The 20,183-nt window shown below is 52.9% G+C and overlaps 1 protein-coding gene across 1 annotated transcript in view; it reads right to left on the bottom strand.

Moving 5' to 3' along the window:
- Positions 1 to 159: 159 nt before the first annotated feature.
- Positions 160 to 20,183, bottom strand: part of ACAP3 (ArfGAP with coiled-coil, ankyrin repeat and PH domains 3) — a 69,007-nt gene continuing 48,983 nt past the window's right edge. Inside the window, exons 11-25 of the mRNA XM_040084740.2 lie at positions 19,834 to 19,946; positions 17,216 to 17,267; positions 15,176 to 15,276; positions 13,827 to 13,938; positions 13,047 to 13,255; positions 12,162 to 12,231; positions 11,951 to 12,045; positions 9,968 to 10,182; positions 8,858 to 8,965; positions 8,275 to 8,358; positions 5,700 to 5,792; positions 4,266 to 4,486; positions 3,392 to 3,501; positions 2,489 to 2,599; positions 160 to 517 (exon numbers count right to left, since the gene is read on the bottom strand). Of these exons, the coding sequence (XP_039940674.1) occupies positions 370 to 517; positions 2,489 to 2,599; positions 3,392 to 3,501; positions 4,266 to 4,486; positions 5,700 to 5,792; positions 8,275 to 8,358; positions 8,858 to 8,965; positions 9,968 to 10,182; positions 11,951 to 12,045; positions 12,162 to 12,231; positions 13,047 to 13,255; positions 13,827 to 13,938; positions 15,176 to 15,276; positions 17,216 to 17,267; positions 19,834 to 19,946 (1,842 nt within the window). The 3' untranslated portion in view covers positions 160 to 369. The remainder of the gene's footprint in view (positions 518 to 2,488; positions 2,600 to 3,391; positions 3,502 to 4,265; positions 4,487 to 5,699; positions 5,793 to 8,274; positions 8,359 to 8,857; positions 8,966 to 9,967; positions 10,183 to 11,950; positions 12,046 to 12,161; positions 12,232 to 13,046; positions 13,256 to 13,826; positions 13,939 to 15,175; positions 15,277 to 17,215; positions 17,268 to 19,833; positions 19,947 to 20,183) is intronic.

The raw sequence follows: 20,183 nt of genomic DNA, 5'->3' as shown, positions 1-20,183 counted from the left end.
TTTCCCCTTTTTTTTTTTCTTTCTTTTTTCTTTTTTTTTTTTTTTTTGTTTTGTTTTGTTTGTTTTGTTTTTAAACTCTAAGCTCATCTCCCACACGCTCCAGCCCACGCTCCCTGTGGCTCCTACTCAAAAAAAAAAAAAAAAAAAAAAAGCCGAAAAACAACCCGAAAAAAAATAAAAATAAAAATAAAAATTCAACCATCCAGTAGTCAAACATGAGAACTCAAAGCTCACGGGGAGGGGGCAAAAAAAACCCCCCCTCGGCCTTCCTGCGGGGCGCGGGCATCCAAACCCCGAGCGATGGGCCAGGAGAAGCGCGGACACATCCAGGGGCGGCGCGGGGACGGAGCCGGGGTCCGGGACTTGTCCCTAACACTCGTCGATGTTGAGGCTGATGAATTCCTGGATGCATTTCCGGTACTGCAGCTCCGTGGGGCTGTTGCTGGGGTACTGGCCGGGCTGGCCCAGGGCTCCCTCCGCCTCCCGCATCTCCTCGTTCATCCGCGCCAGGCGCAGCCTGAGCCGGGACAGACACGGCCGGCGTTATCCCGGCGTTATCCCCGCGTTATCCCGGCGTTATCCCGGCGTTATCCCCGCCCCCACCGCCGGCGCTTCCCGATGGCTCCCGGCAGTGATTCCCGGTGTCTCCCAATGTTTCCCGGTCCCCAGACAGTGATTCCCGGTGTCTCCCAATGTTTCCCGGTCCCCAGGCAGTGATTCCCGGTGTTTCCCAGTCCCCGGGCAGTGATTCCCGGTGTTTCCCAATGTTTCCCGGTCCCCAGGCAGTGATTCCCGGTGTCTCCCAATGTCTCCCGGTCCCTGGGCAGTGATTCCCGGTGTCTCCCGATGTTTCCCGGTCCCCAGGCAGTGATTCCCAGTGTTTCCCAATGTTTCCCGGTTCCCAGGCAGTATTTCCCATTATTTCCCAGTATTTCCTCCCAGTGTTTCCCAGCCCCCAGACAGTATTTCCCAGTATTTCCCAGCATTTCTTGGCACTTCCCAGTGTTTCTCAGTCCCCAGACAGCGTTTCCCAGTGTTTCCTGGCATGTCCTATCATTTCCCAGCATTTCCCAATGTTTCCCAGTCCCCAGACGGTGTTTCTTGGCATTTCCCAGCATTTCCCGGTCCCTAAGCGGTATTTCCCAGTACTCCCCAGCACTTCCCAGTATTCCCCAGCCATTCCTGATATTTCCTGGTGTTCCCCAGCCATTCCCGGTGTTCCCCAGGCAGTATTCCTGGGGTTCCCCAGCCATTCCCGGTGTTCCCCAGCCATTCCCGGTGTTCCCCAGGCAGTATTCCTGGGGTTCCCGAGGCATTCCCAGTGTTCCCCAGCCATTCCCGGTGTTCCCCAGGCAGTATTCCTGGGGTTCCCGAGGCATTCCCGGTGTTCCCCAGCCATTCCCGGTGCTCCCCAGGCAGTATTCCTGGGGTTCCCCAGGCATTCCCGGTGTTCCCCAGGCAGTATTCCTGGGGTTCCCCAGGCATTCCCGGTGTTCCCCAGGCAGTATTCCTGGGGTTCCCCAGGCATTCCCGGTGTTCCCCAGCTATTCCCGGTGTTCCCCAGGCAGTATTCCTGGCGTTGCCCAGCCATTCCCGGCATTCCCCAGGTGGTATTCCCGGTGTTCTCCAGCCATTCCCAGTGTTCCCCAGGTGGTATTCCCAGTGTTCTCCAGCTATTCCTGGTGTTCCCCAGCCAGTCCCAGTGCTCCCCAGCCATTCCTGGCATTCCCCAGGCGATATTCCCGGCATTCCCCAGCCATTCCCGCCATTCCCCAGCCATTCCCACCATTCCCCAGCCATTATTCCCGGCATTCCCAGCGTTCCCCAGCCATTCCTGCCACTCTCCAGCCATTCCCGCCATTCCCCAGCCATTCCCGGCGTTCCCCAGCCATTATTCCCGGTGTTCCCCAGGTGGTATTCCTGGTGTTCCCCAGCTATTATTCCCACCATTCTCCAGCCATTCCCGGCGTTCCCCAGCCATTCCCGGCATTCCCCAGCCATTCCTGGCGTTCCCCAGGCATTATTCCCGGCATTCCCCAGCCATTATTCCCGCCGTTCCCCAGCCATTCCCGCCATTCCCCAGCCATTCCCAGTGTTCCCCAGCCATTATTCCCGCCATTCCCCAGCCATTCCCAGCGTTCCCCAGCCATTCCTGGTGTTCCCCAGCCATTCCCAGTGTTCCCCAGCCATTATTCCCGCCATTCCCCAGCCATTCCCGCCATTCCCCAGCCATTCCCAGTGTTCCCCAGCCATTATTCCCGCCATTCCCCAGCCATTCCCAGTGTTCCCCAGCCATTCCCGGCATTCCCCAGCCATTATTCCCGGCGTTCCCCAGCCATTCCCGGTGTTCCCCAGCCATTCCCGCCATTCCCCAGCCATTCCCGGCGTTCCCCAGCCATTATTCCCAGTGTTCCCCAGGCATTATTCCCGGCGTTCCCCAGCCATCATTCCCAGCGTTCCGGGCGCCGCCGGTCCGCGTGGCACTCACAGGGTGACGATGTCGGCGTTGGCGGCGCTGACGGCGATGCTCAGCGGGTCCTGCCCGTCCCCGTCCGGCGCGTGCTGCGTGGCGCCGCGCTTCAGGAACAGGCACACCTGCCTGGGGACACAGCGCCCTCAGGACCCACGGAACTCCCGCCCCAGGAACGGAATTCCAGCCCCAGAGGCGCAGGATTCCAGCTCGTCCTCATTATCCCAGGGTGCTCCGGCCTGTTCTTGGGCGGTTCCGGGGATCCAGGGGCAGCCTTAAATTCCCTGGGATTTCCATCTCAGCTCCTCTCCAGCCACAAATTCTCTGGGATTTCCATCCCAGCTCCTCCCCAGCCACAAATTCTCTGGGATTTCCATCCCAGCCCCTCTCCAGCCACAAATTCTCTGGGATTTCCATCCCAGCTCCTCCCCAGCCACAAATTCTCTGGGATTTCCATCCCAGCCCCTCTCCAGCCACAAATTCTCTGGGATTTCCATCCCAGCTCCTCTCCAGCCACAAATTCTCTGGGAATTCCATCCCAGCTCCTCCCCAGCCACAAATTCTCCAGGATTTCCATCCCAGCTCCTCTCCAGCCACAAATTCTCTGGGAATTCCATCCCAGCTCCTCCCCAGCCACAAATTCTCTGGGATTTCCATCCCAGCTCCTCTCCAGCCACAAATTCTCTGGGATTTCCATCCCAGCTCCTCTCCAGCCACAAATTCTCCGGGATTTCCATCCCAGCTCCTCTCCAGCCACCCAGAGAACGATTTCACCCCAATATCCCTCCTCCCCCTGGCCTTTGCCAGCCCTGAGCTGTTCACACGCTCCAAAACCCACATTTTACCCATCAATTCCCCTAAATCCCACCTCTCCCGGATTTTCCGGGCTGTTCCAGCTGCGGGTCTCATTCCAGCACTCACCCGGTGTGCCCCAGGTACGTGGCGTGGTGCAGCGGCGCCCGGCCCCTCGAGTCCCTCTGGTTGACGTCGGCCCCGTTCTGCAGCAGGAATTCACAGGCGATCAAGGAGCCCTGGGAAAAGGGGGAAAAGGGAATGTCCACATCCATCCAGCCAGGCTGGAGAATTGGGAATGTCCACATCCGTCCAGCCAGGCTGGAGAATTGGGAATTTCCACATCCATCCAGCCAGGCTGGAGAATTGGGAATGTCCACATCCGTCCGGCCAGGCTGGAGAATTGGGAATTTCCACATCCGTCCGGCCAGGCTGGAGAATTGGGAATTTCCACATTCATCCAGCCAGGCTGGAGAATTGGGAATTTCCACATCTGTCTGGCCAGGCTGGAGAATTGGGAATGTCCACATCCGCCCGGCCAGGCTGGAGAATTCCTGTGCTCCAAAAAGGGAATGTCCACATCCATCCAGGAAGACTGGAGAATTCCCGTGCTCCAAAAAGGGAATTTCCACACGAATTCCACCAGCAGGACACAGGGACTGGATGTTACCGATAACTATGTAGTCACTGTTTTTCACCATTACATCGGCTTTTGCAGATTATTTTGATACAGTGCACTTCGCAATCCCTCTTTAATCTTTAAACGTGAAGAGGAATAAACCAGGAGCCTTCTCATGCCGTGTTTAACAACAGTTCTGTGTCTCAGCTCATTTCCACCCTCTAACGAGAGGGCTGCTGCAGCAGCCAAGCACCCAGCGCCCTGTGCTCCTTTCACCCCACATTAAACTTTTAAATATCTCAAAGAGCGAGTCTCCTTCCTCACACTGGGCAATCCCCAAGCCGCAGCCAAGGCCTCCCATCCCGAAATCCCGGCACCGCGTACCCCCTTCACGGCCTGGATCAGAGGGGTTTTGCTCTCGTCCTCGTCGTTGGCCCAGTTGATCTCGGCGCCGTGGGCCAGAGCTTCGGCCATCAGGGGCAGGTTCCGAGCCTGGGCTGCCCGGTACATCACCAGCCCGGGGTGCAGCTCCCGCACGTCCTCCAGATCCGACGCCTCCTGCTCGATCTCGGCTTCCCCGCTGGATTCCTCCGACACCTCGCACTCTGCCGGGCAGGGAAGGGGAAGGGGAAGGGGAGGGAGGGATCAGCCCCAAGCTTCGCGCTTTGTTTTTCACGGTGCCGCTGCCGCGCTGGCCGCCCCTCCCGCCTCAGCTGGGCCTGCCGGGGTTTGTGGAGTTCTGCCTTTGCTGAGGGGAAATCCCGTGAGAAAGCGGAGAATCCCACAAGGGTTTGGCGTGGAAGGGATCCCAAAGCTCATCTCATTATCCCAGGTCGCTCCAGCCTGCCCATGGGCACTTCCAGGGGTGGAGCAGCCACGGCTTCTCTGGGAAACCCATCCCAGCGCCTCCCCACCCTCCCAGGGAAGAACTCCATCCCCAAATCCCAAATTCCACCCCAAATCCCATCTAACCCTGCCCTCTGGCAGGACTCAGGCTGTCGATCCAACAGCAAAGTTCCGTTTGCCGAATTCCTCAAAACCCCTCAGCCCGGACTCGGGCTGGATCTCCAGCCAAGGAGGTCCCGGATAAAGCTCTCCTGCCCTTCCCACTGTGTGCCACCCAATTCCCGTGTGCCACCCAATTCCCGTGTGTCACCCAATTCCCGTGTGTCACCCAATTCCCGTGTGCCACCCAATCCCTGTGCCACCCAATTCCTGTGTGCCACCCAATTCCCGTGTGCCACCAAATCCCGGTGTGCCATTCCTGTGTCACCCAATCCCTGTGTGCCACCCAATCCCTGTGTGCCACCCAATTCCCGTGTGCCATTCCTGCGTCACCCAATCCCTGTACGTCACCCAGTCCCGGTGTGCCATTCCTGTGTCACCCAATCCCTGTGTGCCACCCAATCCCTGTGTGCCACCCAATCCGTGTGTCACCCAGTCCCTGTGTGTCACCCAGTCCCTGTGTGTCACCCAATCCCCGTGTGTCACCCAATCCCCGTGTGTCACCCAGTCCCTGTGTGTCACCCAATCCCTGTGTCACCCAATCCCTGTGTCACCCAATCCCCGTGTGCCACCCAATTCCTGTGCGCCATTCGCCCTTCCCACTGTGTGTCACCCGCCTTCCCCTGTGCCACCCAGTCCCTGTGTGTCACCCAATCCGTATGTCACCCAATCCCTGTGTGTCACCCAGTCCCTGTGTGTCACCCAATCCCTGTGTCACCCAATCCCTGTGTGTCACCCAATCCCTGTGTGTCACCCACCTTCCCCTGTGCCACCCACTCCCCGCGTGCCCCCCAGCCCCCGTGTGCCGCCCACCTTCCTCGGTCACGCTGTCCACCACGGAGCCGAACACCAGCACGTCGCTGCTGCCGTCGGTGCTCCCTCCCAGGCCGCTGTCGCTGCTCAGACCTGCGGGGCCAACGGGACACAAACCACGGCCACTTTAACACCCCGGGGCCCCAGAGCCGGGCCCGGCCGTGCCCACGGCGGGGACAGGGCACTGCAGGAGGTGACACGCACACGGCTGGCGCAGGGACGGGGCGCTGGGACAGGGACAGGGGCGCTGGCGCAGGGACAGGGGCGCTGGCACCCGTTCAGCCCCCAGGAGAAGCTGCCAAGCCTCGCGGTGGCCGTGTCCCCGCGCTGCCACGGCGCCTGGGGACAGCCCCTGCTGCCACCCCTGCGGGATGGTGACGGAGGCGGGCGCGGAGCAGCAGCAGAGACAGCGAGGCGCTGGCACGGGTGAACCAAGACACAGCTCCGACCGCACCGGCGCCGCTCCGGGAGCTCTCATCCGGCACCGGGGCGCTTTTCGCTTTTTCATTGTGACGCCTGAAGTTTTGGCTTTTGGATTTTCCAGATTCCGAGCTGCGTTAGCGTGGGAGTCTGAACTTCATATAAAGTGTTATCAGCAAGATCTCGTCACAGCTTAATTAAACAAGTCAATCCTCTTCCAGAGGAAAAGGTTTCCGAGAACCAAGGACAACGTTGCGGCTTTGGGCCCAAAAAGTGCAGAAACAGTGAACTGAGGAATCTGAGAGGATGGGACTGCACAACCTGGAGCTGGAATTGGACAATTAAACACCAAAATGTAAATGGACCAAAACCTATAAAAGTGTGAGACCTCGTGACCGGGCGTCCATTTTGTGACCATTTGGGGTCCATTTTGTGACCATTTTGTGCCCATTTTGTGACCATTTCCTGACCATTTTGTGACCATTTTGTGCCATTTTTGCGCCCATTTTGTGACCATTTGGGGTCTATTTTGTGCCCATTTTGTGACCATTTTGTAACCATTTTGTGTCCATTTTGAGCCCATTTTGTGCCCATTTTGGCTCCACCCTGGGTGCAGCCCTGGCCAGGCTCTTGTCCTGCCCAAGGTGGATCCTGAAGGACTTTTAATAAATATCCACTTTATTCTCCAGCTCTGTCCAGTCTCTTCCAGGTCAGCCTTCTCAAGGCATCAAACCCACTGGGATTAGGAAGGAAAACAAGCCTGGAAAACATTCCTGAACCAGCCGAGTGCTCCGTGCAAAGGGAAACACCAGGAAAAGCTGCAGGAACCACAGAGCTGAGCCTGGAAAACCCCGGCAGAGCCAGAGCCTGGACCTCAGAGGGTGCTGAACTCCCCAGAGCAAAATCCCAGATAAAGATCGGGCTCCCGAAATCCTGGATCACGAGGAATCCTCCAGCAGCGCTCCGCGGCCGGAGGAGGGAGCGGAGACACCACAGGAAAGGTCTGGGAGCACGAGGGGCTTTTTTTAGAGCTGCTGCAGATTTTTATAGAAAGCGAGCCCACGGCACGGGGAGGAAGGGAAACGTGATTCCAGCGAGGCCTCGTGCCTCCGCTCCACGCTCCCCGCAAAACAAGAAGGGAGGATCTGGCACGGGGACGGGGATCCACCCCCAGCTCCGCTCTCGCTGCATCAGGGAGAAAAATCGCTGCCTCCTTCTTTAGGAGCAACATGAGGCTCCGAGGAATTTGTTATTTTCTTCTTTAGGAGCAACCTGAGGCTCTGAGGAATTTGTTATTTTCTCCTCCAGGAACAAGATTCCTTCTGAGGAATTTGCTGTTTTCCTCTCCAGGAGCAAGATTCCTTCTGAGGAATTTGCTGTTTTCCCCTCCAGGAGCAAGATTCCCTCTGAGAAATTTAATGTTTTCCTCTCCAGGAACAAGATTCCTTCTGAGGAATTTAATGTTTTCCCCTCCAGGAACAAGATTCCCTCTGAGGAATTTAATGTTTTCCCCTCCAGGAACAAGATTCCCTCTGAGGAATTTGCTGTTTCCCTCTCCAGGAGCAAGATTCCCTCTGAGGGATCTGAGGGACTCTGCAGTCCTGCACTTCCCATTGTTTTTGTGGAGAAAAAGCACGGAAAAAAAAAAAGCACAAAATTCCTCGAAACTGGAACAGCTTTTAAAGCCCTGATTCAGACAAAAACTAAATCAATAAAAAAATAACTAAAGCACCTTTGTCCTTGATTCCAAGGCATAACGTGGGCTTGGAGGAAAACCTGGGAGTTTCTGCTGCGCTGAACTCAGGGCTGTAAATATTTGTTGTGAACTCCTACAAGGACAAGCCAGGAAATTTAACAACTCCTGAGCCAAGGATGATGACGGACCACAAAAACTCTGGGGTGCAGAACGCTAAATAAATAAAATAAACAAACTTCCTCTCTCAGTTCCCACCTGTCCAGGATAACATCCTCTGAGGAGTTTATTCGGTAAAAGGAATTTTTAGAAACATTTTTTTTTTTTGCCGGTGGAAAACCGAAGGAGCTGGCAATTTATGGAATCCCTGACCAGAAATCCATCAGTGCCTGGGAGTTTTGGGGCGGAACAAGCGAAATTTGGGTGTCTCTTTTGCTGCTGGCTGCCAGAGCGTCGCCTTACCTCCGTCCAGGAGGGACCCAGGGGGACCCATCCCACTCCAAGGGCCACCTGCCAGCGGGTGCTGCAGGGAGATGTGGCTGGCACCTAGAGGAAGGCGGACGGGAATGTGAGGGGAGTTCATTGGCACAAACACAAAGAAAAAAAAAGGGGGAAAAAAAAAAAAAAAGAAAAAGAGAGAGAAAAAAAAAATTCGTTCGCAGCAAGAATCGGCTAAAAAAAAAAATTAAAAATAATAATTTTTAAAAAAATTAATAAAAAAATTAAAAGCCAAAATGAAAAGCAGAATTAAAAAAAAAATTAATAATAATAAAAATAAAAAGCCAATGGAATGCAAAATCTGGGAGTAGAAGATGCTGGGGGTGGTGGGGGGGGAAAAAAAAGGAAAAATTCCCCATCCGCCGGAAACGGGACGTTAAAATTGGTGCAACGGAAGAGCAGGAGCGGGGTCGGAGTTTCTGTGCAACCAGCTGCTGGTCCCTGTGCTGGAATGTTCACCCTCGCCTGGGACAGCTGGCCTGGGCTCCGGGAGAACTGGGAGAACTGGGAGAACTGGGAGAACTGGGAGAGCCGCTGGGGCACTTACTGCGAGGGCCGGAGCCAGCGCCGGTGTCGAAGTAGGAGAAGAGAGAGTCCAGCTCGTCCGGGCAGAAGAGCGAATCCCGGCGGAATTTCCTCTCCAGGGTGGCCGCTGCTTCACACGGGAGAGCCACAGTCAGTGAGGAGCAAAAGGAGACGGTTCCTCTGCGGGGTTTGCACAGCTGTGCTCACACGGCCCGAAATGGCACAGATCTCTGAGCAGAGGGATCCCAGGGCAGCCAGAACCTTCCCAAGAACCCAAAATGTCACAGATCTCTGAGCAGAGGGATCCCAGGGCAGGCAGAACCTTCCCAAGAACCCAAAATGTCACAGATCTCTGAATAGAGTCATCCCAGGGCTGGCAGAACCTTCCCAAGAACCCAAAATGTCACAGATCTCTGAGCAAAGGGATCCCAGGGCAGGCAGAACCTTCCCAAGAACCCAAAATGTCACAGATCTCTGAGCAGAGTCACCCCAGAGCAGCCAGAACCTTCCCAAGAACCCAAAATGTCACAGATCTCTGGCCAAAGTGATCCCAGAGCACTGGGAGCAGCCAGAACCTTTCCTAAGAACTTAAAATGTGACAAATTTCTGACCAAAGTCACCCCAGGGCAGCCAGAGCCTTCCCAAGAACCCAAAATGTCACAGATCTGTGACCAAAGTGATCCCAGGGCTGGCAGAACCTTCCCAAGAACCCAAAATGTCACAGATCTCTGAGCAAAGTGATCCAAAGGCACTGGAAGCAGCCAAAACCCTTTCTAAGAACCCCAAAATACCCCAAACCGCTGACTAAAGTCATCTCCGAACCGTTCCTAAGCACAGCCTCTCTTACGGAGGCAAAACCAAAAGGATTTAAAAATCCGTTTCAAAGCAGGGCTCTGGAACACGGAAAAAAAAAAAAAAGCCCACAAAGCGAGCTTGGAGATCACGGGATCCCCCCGGCGATCCCCCTTTAGCCACGGGATCCTCCTGGAACAGCCGGAAAACGCCGGGAAAGGGCTTTGAAAGCCAGGGCATCCTCCCGGAGCCGCGGCGGGCGCTGGAAGGGAACGGGAGCTGCTCCGGGGACGCTCCCAGGGCTTTGGGGGACCCCGGGAGGGGACAGGGGGGTGCCCACCTGAGGAGAGCATGGCCGGGGAGGCGTTCCCGGGGTCCTGGCGGTATTTCCTGCGGGCTGCGGGCGCCCTGGAGCCGCTGCTGCGGCGCTGGCGCTTGTCGACGCACCAGCGGCGCGGTTTGCGCTCGCCGTCCGCCAGCGCGTCCCCGGCCGGCAGCTTCCTCAGGAACTTCTTCTCCACGTACTTCACCTTGATCCAGGCCTCCTTGTCCTGCCTGGGGGAGGGAGGGAAAGGCACGGGAACGGGGATTTAGGGGATTCGGCCAAGGCCAGCACCAGGGGACGGAGCCGCCGCTCCGTCGGGGCGTTCCGTCCGCTCGGCGACAAAAATCCCTTTTTCCAGGCGTTTCTGAGGTCTCTGGGCCGGCCTCTGCCGAGGGAGCTGGGCTCCTGCGCTCCAGCCCTGGCGGCTTTTCCTGGGAATCTTTTAGTCCATCCCTGGCTGTTTTCAAGGAATCCTGCACTCCATCCCTGGCTGTTTTCCCTGGAATCCTGCACTCCATCCCTGGCTGTTTTCCCTGGAATCCTGCACTCCATCCCTGGCTGTTTTCCCTGGGATCCTGCGCTCCATCCCTGGCTATTTTTCAAGAAATCCTGCACTCCATCCCTGGCTGTTTTCCAAGAAATCCTGCACTCCATCCCTGGCTGTTTTCCAAGAAATCCTGCACTCCATCCCTGGCTATTTTCCCTAGAATCCTGCACTCCATCCCTGGCTGTTTTCCCTGGAATCCTGCACTCCATCCCTGGCTGTTTTTCAAGGAATCCTGCACTCCATCCCTGGCTGTTTTCCAAGGAATTCTGCCCTCCCCAATGGAGCCGTTGCTCTGTCGGGGCGTTTTGTCCACTCGGTGACAAAAATCCCTTTTTATCAAACTTCAAAATGAGGCTTTTCTGAGGTCTCTGGGCCGGCCTCTGCAGAGGGAGCTGGGCTCCTGCGCTCCATCCCTGGCTGTTTTCCCTAGAATCCTGCACTCCATCCCTGGCTGTTTTCCCTGGAATCCTGCACTCCATCCCTGGCTGTTTTCCCTGGAATCCTGCACTCCATCCCTGGCTGTTTTCCCAGGAATCCTGCACTCCATCTCTGGCTGTTTTCCCTAGAATCCTGCACTCCATCCCTGGCTGTTTTCCCAGGAATCCTGCACTCCATCTCTGGCTGTTTTCCCTAGAATCCTGCACTCCATCCCTGGCTATTTTCCAAGGAATCCTGCGCTCCATCCCTGGCTGTTTTCCCTGGAATCCTGCACTCCATCCCTGGCTGTTTTCCCTGGAATCCTGCACTCCATCCCTGGCTCTTTTCCCTAGAATCCTGCACTCCATCCCTGGCTGTTTTCCCTAGAATCCTGCGCTCCATCCCTGGCTGTTTTCCCTGGAATCCTGCACTCCATCCCTGGCTGTTTTCCCTAGAATCCTGCGCTCCATCCCTGGCTGTTTTCCCTGGAATCCTGCACTCCATCCCCGGAATCCTGCCCTCCCCGATGGAGCCACTGCTCTGTTGGGGCGTTTTGTCCACTCCATGACAAAATTCCCATTTCCCAGATGTTTAACTGAGGGAGCTGGGTTTGCCCAAAGCAGCCAGGAGAAAACTGAGCTGCTGCTGCCCTGGGGTGTTTTGTCCACCCGAGGCCTGAAATTCCCATTTCTCAAACTTAAAAATGTCTTTTCTTTTTTTTTTTTTTTTTCTTTTCTTTTCTTCGGTCGTTTCAAAGCACAACCCGAAGGTGCTGGGGGTGGTTTGAGGGCGGAAGGAGGTGCTCAGCCCCAGGTATTTGGGAGGTCCCAAATCCGGGGATAAATCCTGCAATTCCTGCTTCCCAGGCACATTCCAACAGCTCGCTGACCTCCGTGAGAGCCCAGCTCGGGTGAGCTGGGGGTTCCTGGGGCAATTGGAGCCCTCTAAATCTAAATTCCATGGATTTGGGGGCACCGGGGTTGCTGTGGGGATCCCCGAACCCGCTTTTCCCTGGATTTTGGGGCAGGGCTCACCTGGAGCTGCCGGCTGTCGGTTTCTTCAGCCCCAGCTCCTCACACTGCGCCTCGTAAATCTGGTTCATGGTGCTGTTGCCCAGCTCACACATCAGCTGAAAGCGAAATCCAGGCAGGGAATTAAAGCCTCAGGCGAGGAGAATTCCCCCCGCTTCCAGGGAATCCCTGGATTCCCAGCGTTTCTCCCTGGCTGGCAACATCCAGCACTCACTTTGAGCAGCTCCGGCTCCCAGGAATCCAGCGTCAGGGATCGGACCTTGGAGCAGTGAACACCCAGGCTCCTGCTCAGCCAAGAGGGAGAAAATCCAAAGATTTGTTACAATTCCACAAACCCCGAATTCCCCTAACGAGGTTCGGGCAGCTCTTAATTATCTCCCTGTGCAGAGGGGCTGGAATATGAAACACACGGGGACAATTCCTGCTGGATCTGTCGGCACGAACGCTGCATCTGCTGCAATTCCAGCTGCACCGCTTTTCCTGGGATCCTGCACTCCATCCCTGGCTGTTTTCCCTGGAATCCTGCACTCCATCCCTGCCCATTTTCCCTGGGAATCTTTTCATCCATCCCTGCCCATTTTCCCTGGAATCCTGCACTCCATCCCCGCCCATTTTCCCTGGAATCCTGCACTCCATCCCTAGCTCTTTTCCATGAAATCCTGCACTCCATCCCTGCCTGTTTTCCCCTGGAATCCTGCACTCCATCCCTGCCCGTTTTCCCTGGAATCCAGCCCTCCATCGCTGCCCATTTCCCCTGGAATCCTGCCCTCCAGCCCTAGCTCTTTTCCCTGAAATCCAGCCCTCCATCCCTGCCCGTTTTCCCTGGAATCCTGCATTCCACCCTCACTCATTTTCCCTGGGAATCTTTTCACGCCTCCCTGCCCGTTTTCCCTGAAATCCAGCCCTCCATCCCTGCCCATTTTCCCCCGGAATCCTGCCCTCCATCCCTGCCCGTTTCCCCTGAAATCCAGCCTTCCATCCCTGCCCGATTTCCCTGGAATCCAGCCCTCCATCCCTGCCCGATCTCCCCGGAATCCTGCCCTCCACCCGTGTCCCGTTTCCCCGGGGATCTCCCCGGAGCGGCGCGCTCCCGCGGCACCTGTGGATCCCGGAGCACTCGATGCACAGCAGGACGCCCAGGTTGATGCTGGCCCAGCGAGGGTCTGGCTGCCCGCAGTCGCAGCACTGCTCGTTCCCGGGGATGCTCTGCACCCTCTGCAGGATCGTTTCCCCTTTCCCGCCGCGCTCCCGGGAATCCGTGGCCGAGTCGATGCTGCTGGTGGAGGGGGAGGCTGTTCTGTCCAGCCTCTGCAGGGAAAAGCAAAAAAATTTCGGGATATGAACACCTCTGACGCAGCTGGAGGAGAGCAAAGCAAGCGCGGTTTGGTGCCTTGGAGTGGCTCTAGAGGAAGGAGGTGGTATTTTAGGATCTCAGCTTTTCTATTTCTCATCTGTTTGTAATCCTGCAGTCCTTTGGTGCAGAACTCTAAACTCCACACACAGCGTGAGCTGCTGCCTTCACATTTTATTTTCAAACCGTTCCTCTCCAGGCCTGGGGATCAAGGACACAATTTCACTGCCCTGAGAAATTTAAATAAAAGTGAGTTGGGAGCAGCGAACTTGGGAGGAAATTCCTTCATTACCTGGAGCTGTAACTGGAGGATTAACCCCCGATCTGCAAATGGCACAAGCTGATAAAAGTGTGAAAAACTCCCGAGCGCCGTTTTGGCTGTGGCCAAGATGTTTCTATTGAAGGTTTTTAATAAATCCCCGCTTTTACTCCCTTGATCTCCTCCCGGCTCCGTCCTGGGCAGCCGCTCCAAGGACCGGGCTGGAGGAGGGAGCAGGGAGCTGTGGATTTTCCCTGGATTCCCCTCACCTCGATGTAGTAGCTGTCGGGGCTCTCGCGGTAGGCGGAGGCGATGCTGGCTTGGACCGCCTGGATCCAGGCCTGGCGCAGCTTCTCCGAGTCAGCCTGCAGCATGCAGCTCCTGGAAAAGCAGGGAACGGCGTGGGGAGAGCCACGACACACAGCCCGGGCCCGGGGGAGCTCCCTCCTCCTCATCCTCAGCACGGCGGGGCAAAAACTCAGCCCGCGAGATCGGGGTGCTCCCACTCCAAACGTTCCAGGAAAAAATCATCCCACAGGTTTGGGATGTTCCCACTCCAAAGGTTCCAGGTAAAAAATCATCCCACAGGTTTGGGATGTTCCCACTCCAAAGGTTCCAGGTAAAAAATCATCCCACAAGTTTGGGATGTTCCCACTCCAAAGGTTCCAGGTAAAAAATCATCCCACAGGTTTGGGATGTTCCCACTCCAAAGGTTCCAGGTAAAAATCACCCCATAAGTTTGGGATGTTCCCACTCCAAAGGTTCCAGGTAAAAAATCATCCCACAAGTTTGGGATGTTCCCACTCCAAAGGTTCCAGGTAAAAATTAATCCTACAAGTTTGGGTGTTCCCACTCCAAAGGTTCCAGGTAAAAAATTCACCCCATGAGGTTTGGGATGTTCCCACTCCAAAGGTTCCAAGTAAAAATTAACCCTACAAGGTTTGGGATGTTCCCACTCCAAAGGTTCCAGGAAAAAATTCACACCACAAGGTTGGGATGTTCCCACTCCAAATTTTCCAGGAAAAAAAAAATAACCCTGCAAGCTTGGGGCGTTCCCACTCCGAAGCTTCCATGTAAAAATTAACCCTACAAGTTTGAGGTGTTTCCTCTTCAACCCCTTCAAGCCAAAATTCACCCCACAAGGTTTGGGGTGTTCCCACTCCAAACTTTCCAGGAAAAAAAAAATTCACCCTGCAAAGTTGGGGTCTTCCCTTTCCAAAGGTTCCAGCCAAAATTAACCCCACAAGGGTTAATTAACCCACAAAAATTAACCCCACAAGGGTTAATTAACCCACAAAAATTAACCCCACAAAGGTGGACAGCCAGAGGTGCTCCCAACCCAAACCCTCCAGGCAGCTCTGGAAATTCTTTTTAAAGCTGGTCACTCTGGAATTGGGCATTATCAATTAACTATAAATTAGCAATAGAAATAATTACTGGTGTACGTCATATCAATAATCATATTATATATAATTATGCAATCTGATCCAGCTTAGGGTGATGTGTGAGGAACTTCCTGAGGGATTTTGGCGCCAAAATCCCAGCCAAAATTCAGCAGCCTCTGCTCGGATCTGACCTCGGGCCAGCCCGGGGAGCCCCTGGGGAGCCCCAGACTCACTTGGTGGGGGAGACGACCTCAAAGCAGAACCTCCTCTCGATGTCCTCGCAGGGTTTGACCGTGCACAGCCTCAGGTCCTCCACCACCACGGTCAGGACGTCCTGGGGACACAGCGGGGCTTGAGGGGCCGGGACACTCCTGCCCAGACCCTCCAAACTCCTTCCCAAATCCTCCAAACTCCCTCCTGTGCAATTCCTGAAAAATTCTTCCCAAATCCTCCAAACTCCTTCCCAAATGCTCCAAACTCGCTCCTTTCCAGACCCTCCAAACTCCCGCTGGATCTTTCAAACTCCTTCTTGCCCAAATCCTCCAAACTCCTTCCCAAATCCTCCAGACTCCCTGCTGCCCAAAACTCTTCTCAAACCTTCCAAGCTCCTTTTCAAACCATCCAAACTCCCTCCCAAACCCCCCAGACTCCTTCCCCAAGCTCCCAAACTCCTGCCAAAACCCCTCAAATTCCTTTTCACGCCCCCCAAACTCCTGCCTAAACCCCCAAACGCCTTCCCAATCCCCCAAACTCCTTCTCAACCCCCTCAAACTCCTTCTCACCCCTCGAACTCCTTCTCACCCTTCAAACTCCTGCCCAAACCCCCAAACTCCTTCCCAATCTCCTTCCCAACCCCCAAATTCCTGCCCAACCCCCCCAAACTCCTCCCCAAACCCCTCAAATTCCTTCTCACCCCCCCGAACTCCTGCCCAAACCCCCACAAACTCTTCCTCAAACCCCCCAAACTCCTCCTGACACCCCTCAAGCTCCTTCTCACCCCTCAAACTCCTCCTCAAACCCCTCGAGTTCCTTCTCACCCCCCGAACTCCAGCCCAAACCCCCCAAATTCCTCCCCAAACCCCTCAGGTTCCTTCTCACCCCCCAAACTCCTCCCCAAACCCCCCAAGCTCCTTCTCCCCCCCGAACCCCAGCCCAGCCCCTCCTGCCCAGGCCGGGTGCGGCGGGAGCAGAGCCAGCCCCAGCCCGGGTGACTCCGGGGGCTGGAGAAGGGATCTGGCGGAATTCTGCGCGGGGTCGCGCCGAGCGCCGCCCGCGCCGGGCACCGCCCCAGCTCCCCAGCCCCGCGGGGAGGATTGAGTGCACAGAAGGAATTGTTCAGGAAAGAATTGCTGAATAAAGAGTGGTTTAATAAATAATTTAATTTTAAAAATATATTTTAAAATTAATAAATAATTACTGATTAAAGAAGTATTTCATAAAGAATTATTTATTAAATAATTAATTATTAAATAACTATTCAACAAAGAATTCTTTATTATGTAATTACATTCAAATGATTACCTAAGAAAGACTTATTTAATAATTACTTAATAAATAGTTATTTAATAATTATAATAAAATTTTATATAATATATACTACATTATATAATAATATACACATCTATAATATATAATAATATACTATATACTATATACTATATACTATATAATATATAATATACAATATACAATATATAATCTATTATATATTATATACTGTATATTATATATTGTATATTATATGTGATTGTGATGTGTGATATGTGGTATATTTTCTATAATATATATAATATATATAAATATATAATTATATATTATATCTGATATATCATATTTATAATTATAATACTATATGCTAGAATTTATTATTTATTGTATATTGTATCTTGTATATTCTATATTCTATATACTATATAATATAACCTTATATATTAATATATATTATAATGTTTAATACATAATATATGATATATAATAAATAATAGATAATACATCTAATTCTTACTAAAGACTTATTCACTAAAGAATTATTTACTAAATAACTACTGATCAAATACGCATTCACCACAGAATTCCTTAACAAATAATTACTGATTGAACAAGCCTTTAATAAAGAATTATTTAGCGAAGAATTATTTATTAAATCGCTCTTTAGCAAACGTTTGCTGCCCTTTCGGAGCCCGCTCCCGGCCTCGCTGCCCCTCTGACCCAAACCCAGGATTCCCCGGTGGGTTAATGAATTAGTTAATTAACCGCTCGGTTAATCACCTGACCTTCAGCTTCTTCTGGTAGACCAGCTGGCTGTTCTGGATGGAGAACCATCTCCTGGTGGGGACAGACGGACACACGGACACGCGTCAGGACGCGAAAACGGCAGCGCTTTGCCCGATAAAAATTAACATTCTCATCAGGCTCCGGGACAAACCAGTGAAATTAATTAATCAAATGCTTCAGGGACGAAGCTGCCTTCGTTTGCATGGGGAAAAAAAAATAAAAAAGGGGTTGGAGTTAGAGGTTTCTGCAGGGGTTGGAGAAGAATTCCTTTCTAATAAGAATTCCTAAAATTCCTTTTAATTTTTTTTTTTTTTTTCTCTCGTTGAAGCTTCGCCTGGTGCTGAGGAGGCAGGGGAAAGGAATTCCAGGGAAATCTGGCGTCATTCCTTGTCCCTCAGGCTCCCTGGCAGGGAGAAGCTCCAAGGTTCTGTTAAAAAATAATTTCATTTATTTAACGCCCTCATCATCCTCAGGGAAAGCAAAGAGAACCATTCCCAGCAGGAAGGAAACACCGGGATACCTGAGCACAGAGAGTCATTCATGGATGGCAAAAAAAAAAATTAAAAAACAAAACAAAAACAGGGAAAAAGAGGCAAAAAATGGAATTCTCTGTCTTTGGCGACAGCTGAAATGTTAAACAGATGAAAGGACTGGACAAATCTGGGGGGAAAATGGGAAAAAATCCAGGTGATTTGGGGGTGCTCTGATTGAGCTCAGGCTGTGCTCAGCTCCAGGTCGGGATATTTTGGGATTTTGGGAGGATTTTGGCTGCTCCAGGGAGGGGGAGGCACAACGAGGAGGTGACGAGTGGGCTCCAGGAGCTGGGAATAGCTGGGAAAAAAGCTGGGGAAAAAAAAACCCAAAAAAACTGGGGGGAAAAAATGGGAGGAAAACAACTGGGGGAAAAAAAAAAACCAAACCAAAAACTGGGGGGGAAAAATGGGGGGAAAAATACGGGGAAAAAAATATGGGGGAAAAAAATGGGAAAAAAAAACACAGGGAAAAAAACTGGGGAAAGAACTGGGGAAAAAAAATGGGGGGAAAAATATGGGGAAAAAATATGGGGAAAAAAAACAGGAATAAAAAAGGGGGGGGAAAAGGGGGAAAAATCAGGGGAAAAAAAAAGTGGGAAAAAAAATGGGGAAAAAAACTGTAGAAAAAAAATGGGAAAAAAGGGGGGGGGGAAAAACTGGGAATCGCTGGGAATGAAGACAGGGGACTGGGCTGGGGGAGGATTTTGGGAAGCAAAGTGGGATTTGGGGATTTGGGGGTGGATTTCGGGATGAAACCTGGGATTTGAAGCTGCTGAGGCTGGCGTTATTCAGGGGTCAGGAAAAGCAGGGAGAGGACGGAGCTCCCTCCAGGACAGGCACCTTTGGGGCGACCCGCGAATTCCCAGCGAGTTTCCAGGAGAGAGGAATAAATAATTCCAGGCAAATCCTGTCCCAAGAGCCAAGATCTCGGCACGAACCTGGGATGGCGTTAATTTGGGGATGGCATTAATTTGGGGATGGATTTTGGCATAACCTGGCACACTTTGGGATGGATTTTGCCATAACCTGGCACACTCTGGGATGGATTTTGGCATAACCTGGCACACTTTGGGATGAGTTTTGCCATAACCTGGCACATTCTGGGATGGATTTTGGCATAACCTGGCACACTTTGGGATGGATTTTGTCATTAACCCACTTTGGGATGGGTTTCACTCCACACGTGGTGCGGGTGGAAGCAGCTATGGAGCAAGGAAAACATCGAGCAGGAAATGTGGGAATGTTCATAAAAGCTCAGCCCAGACCCGGCAGGAACTGTCATTGGGCCTGAGGGACAAGGAACGCTGTTAAATTTCCCTGGAATCTCCTCAGCACCAGGGGAAGCCGCAGAGAGAAAGGAATTCTTATCCAAGCCCTGCAGAAATCTCTAATTCCGCATCTTTTTTATTTGTTTGGGTTTTTTTTTTCCCCATGCAAATGAAGGCGATTCCTGTGCATAAACAGCTCACCGAAGCTTTTAATTAATTCATTTATTTCGTTTATCTACTCCAAAGCCTAAGCACAGCCCAGATTTTGCTGGATGCAAAATCCAATCTGTGCCCAATTAAAAGATCTCTAATTATACGGATTTTTTAAAATCAATTTAAAAAGGCAGGCTCAGGGCACTGAAAGCAATTTCTGGGATTTCCACTCTCCCATCTCCCCATCCCAAAAGGGACAGGTTGGATCCTCCTGGAACATTCCCTGTGTTGGGATATTTCCCTAAATTTTTATAAATGCACTTTAATCCCTCGAAATTTGCTACAAATGTACTTTAATCCCTCGAAATTTGCTACAAATGCACTTTAATCCCTCGAAATTTGCTACAAATGCACTTTAATCCCTCGAAATTGCTACAAATGCCCTGCGCCCTCTCTTCCTTGGGAGGATCCTCGGTCGTTATTCCATCGCAAAAGGCCCTGAAAATCACAAAAACCCTCAAACCAACCTCGTTTCAACGATTTTAACGCTCCATCTTTTAACTCGCTGAGCTCAGAATCCTCCCGGCGCCGCCGCCAGGACGGGAGCGTGCAGAGGGACGGCCGGGGGCCGGGTGGAATTCGGGAATTGGGCTCCTTCCTCACCTGTTCCACGTTTTGAAGGCGTTGCTGGCTCTCTTGAAGAGGTAACCCTCCATCACCACCCCGTTGGGGGCATCCACGTTGAACTCCACCTTGGAGTCATCGTAGGAGAAGTCCTGGGAAAAAAAGGGGAGAGGCTCAGAGGGAGCGGCAGGAATTCCGGGATGGGGCTGGGGGTGGTTTAAGGGATCACCCAAAAGAGACGGATCTGCCCAAATCCCGAAGTTCCCTGTGCCTGGGTGAGGTGCAGCCGCGGATTATCCCCGTCCCAGGAAATTTATTTCTCCCTGGTTTTGTAACAAAGCGCCGGGCATCTCCCTCCCCTGGCAGCTGAGGAGGAGAGAAGCAGGGGG

This window comes from Hirundo rustica, chromosome 22 (assembly GCF_015227805.2).
Source record: "Hirundo rustica isolate bHirRus1 chromosome 22, bHirRus1.pri.v3, whole genome shotgun sequence".
In the NCBI taxonomy this organism is placed as follows: domain Eukaryota; kingdom Metazoa; phylum Chordata; class Aves; order Passeriformes; family Hirundinidae; genus Hirundo; species Hirundo rustica.
The sequence above is the reverse complement of the archived record's forward strand: the minus strand, read 5'-3'. Positions and strand labels throughout refer to the sequence as shown.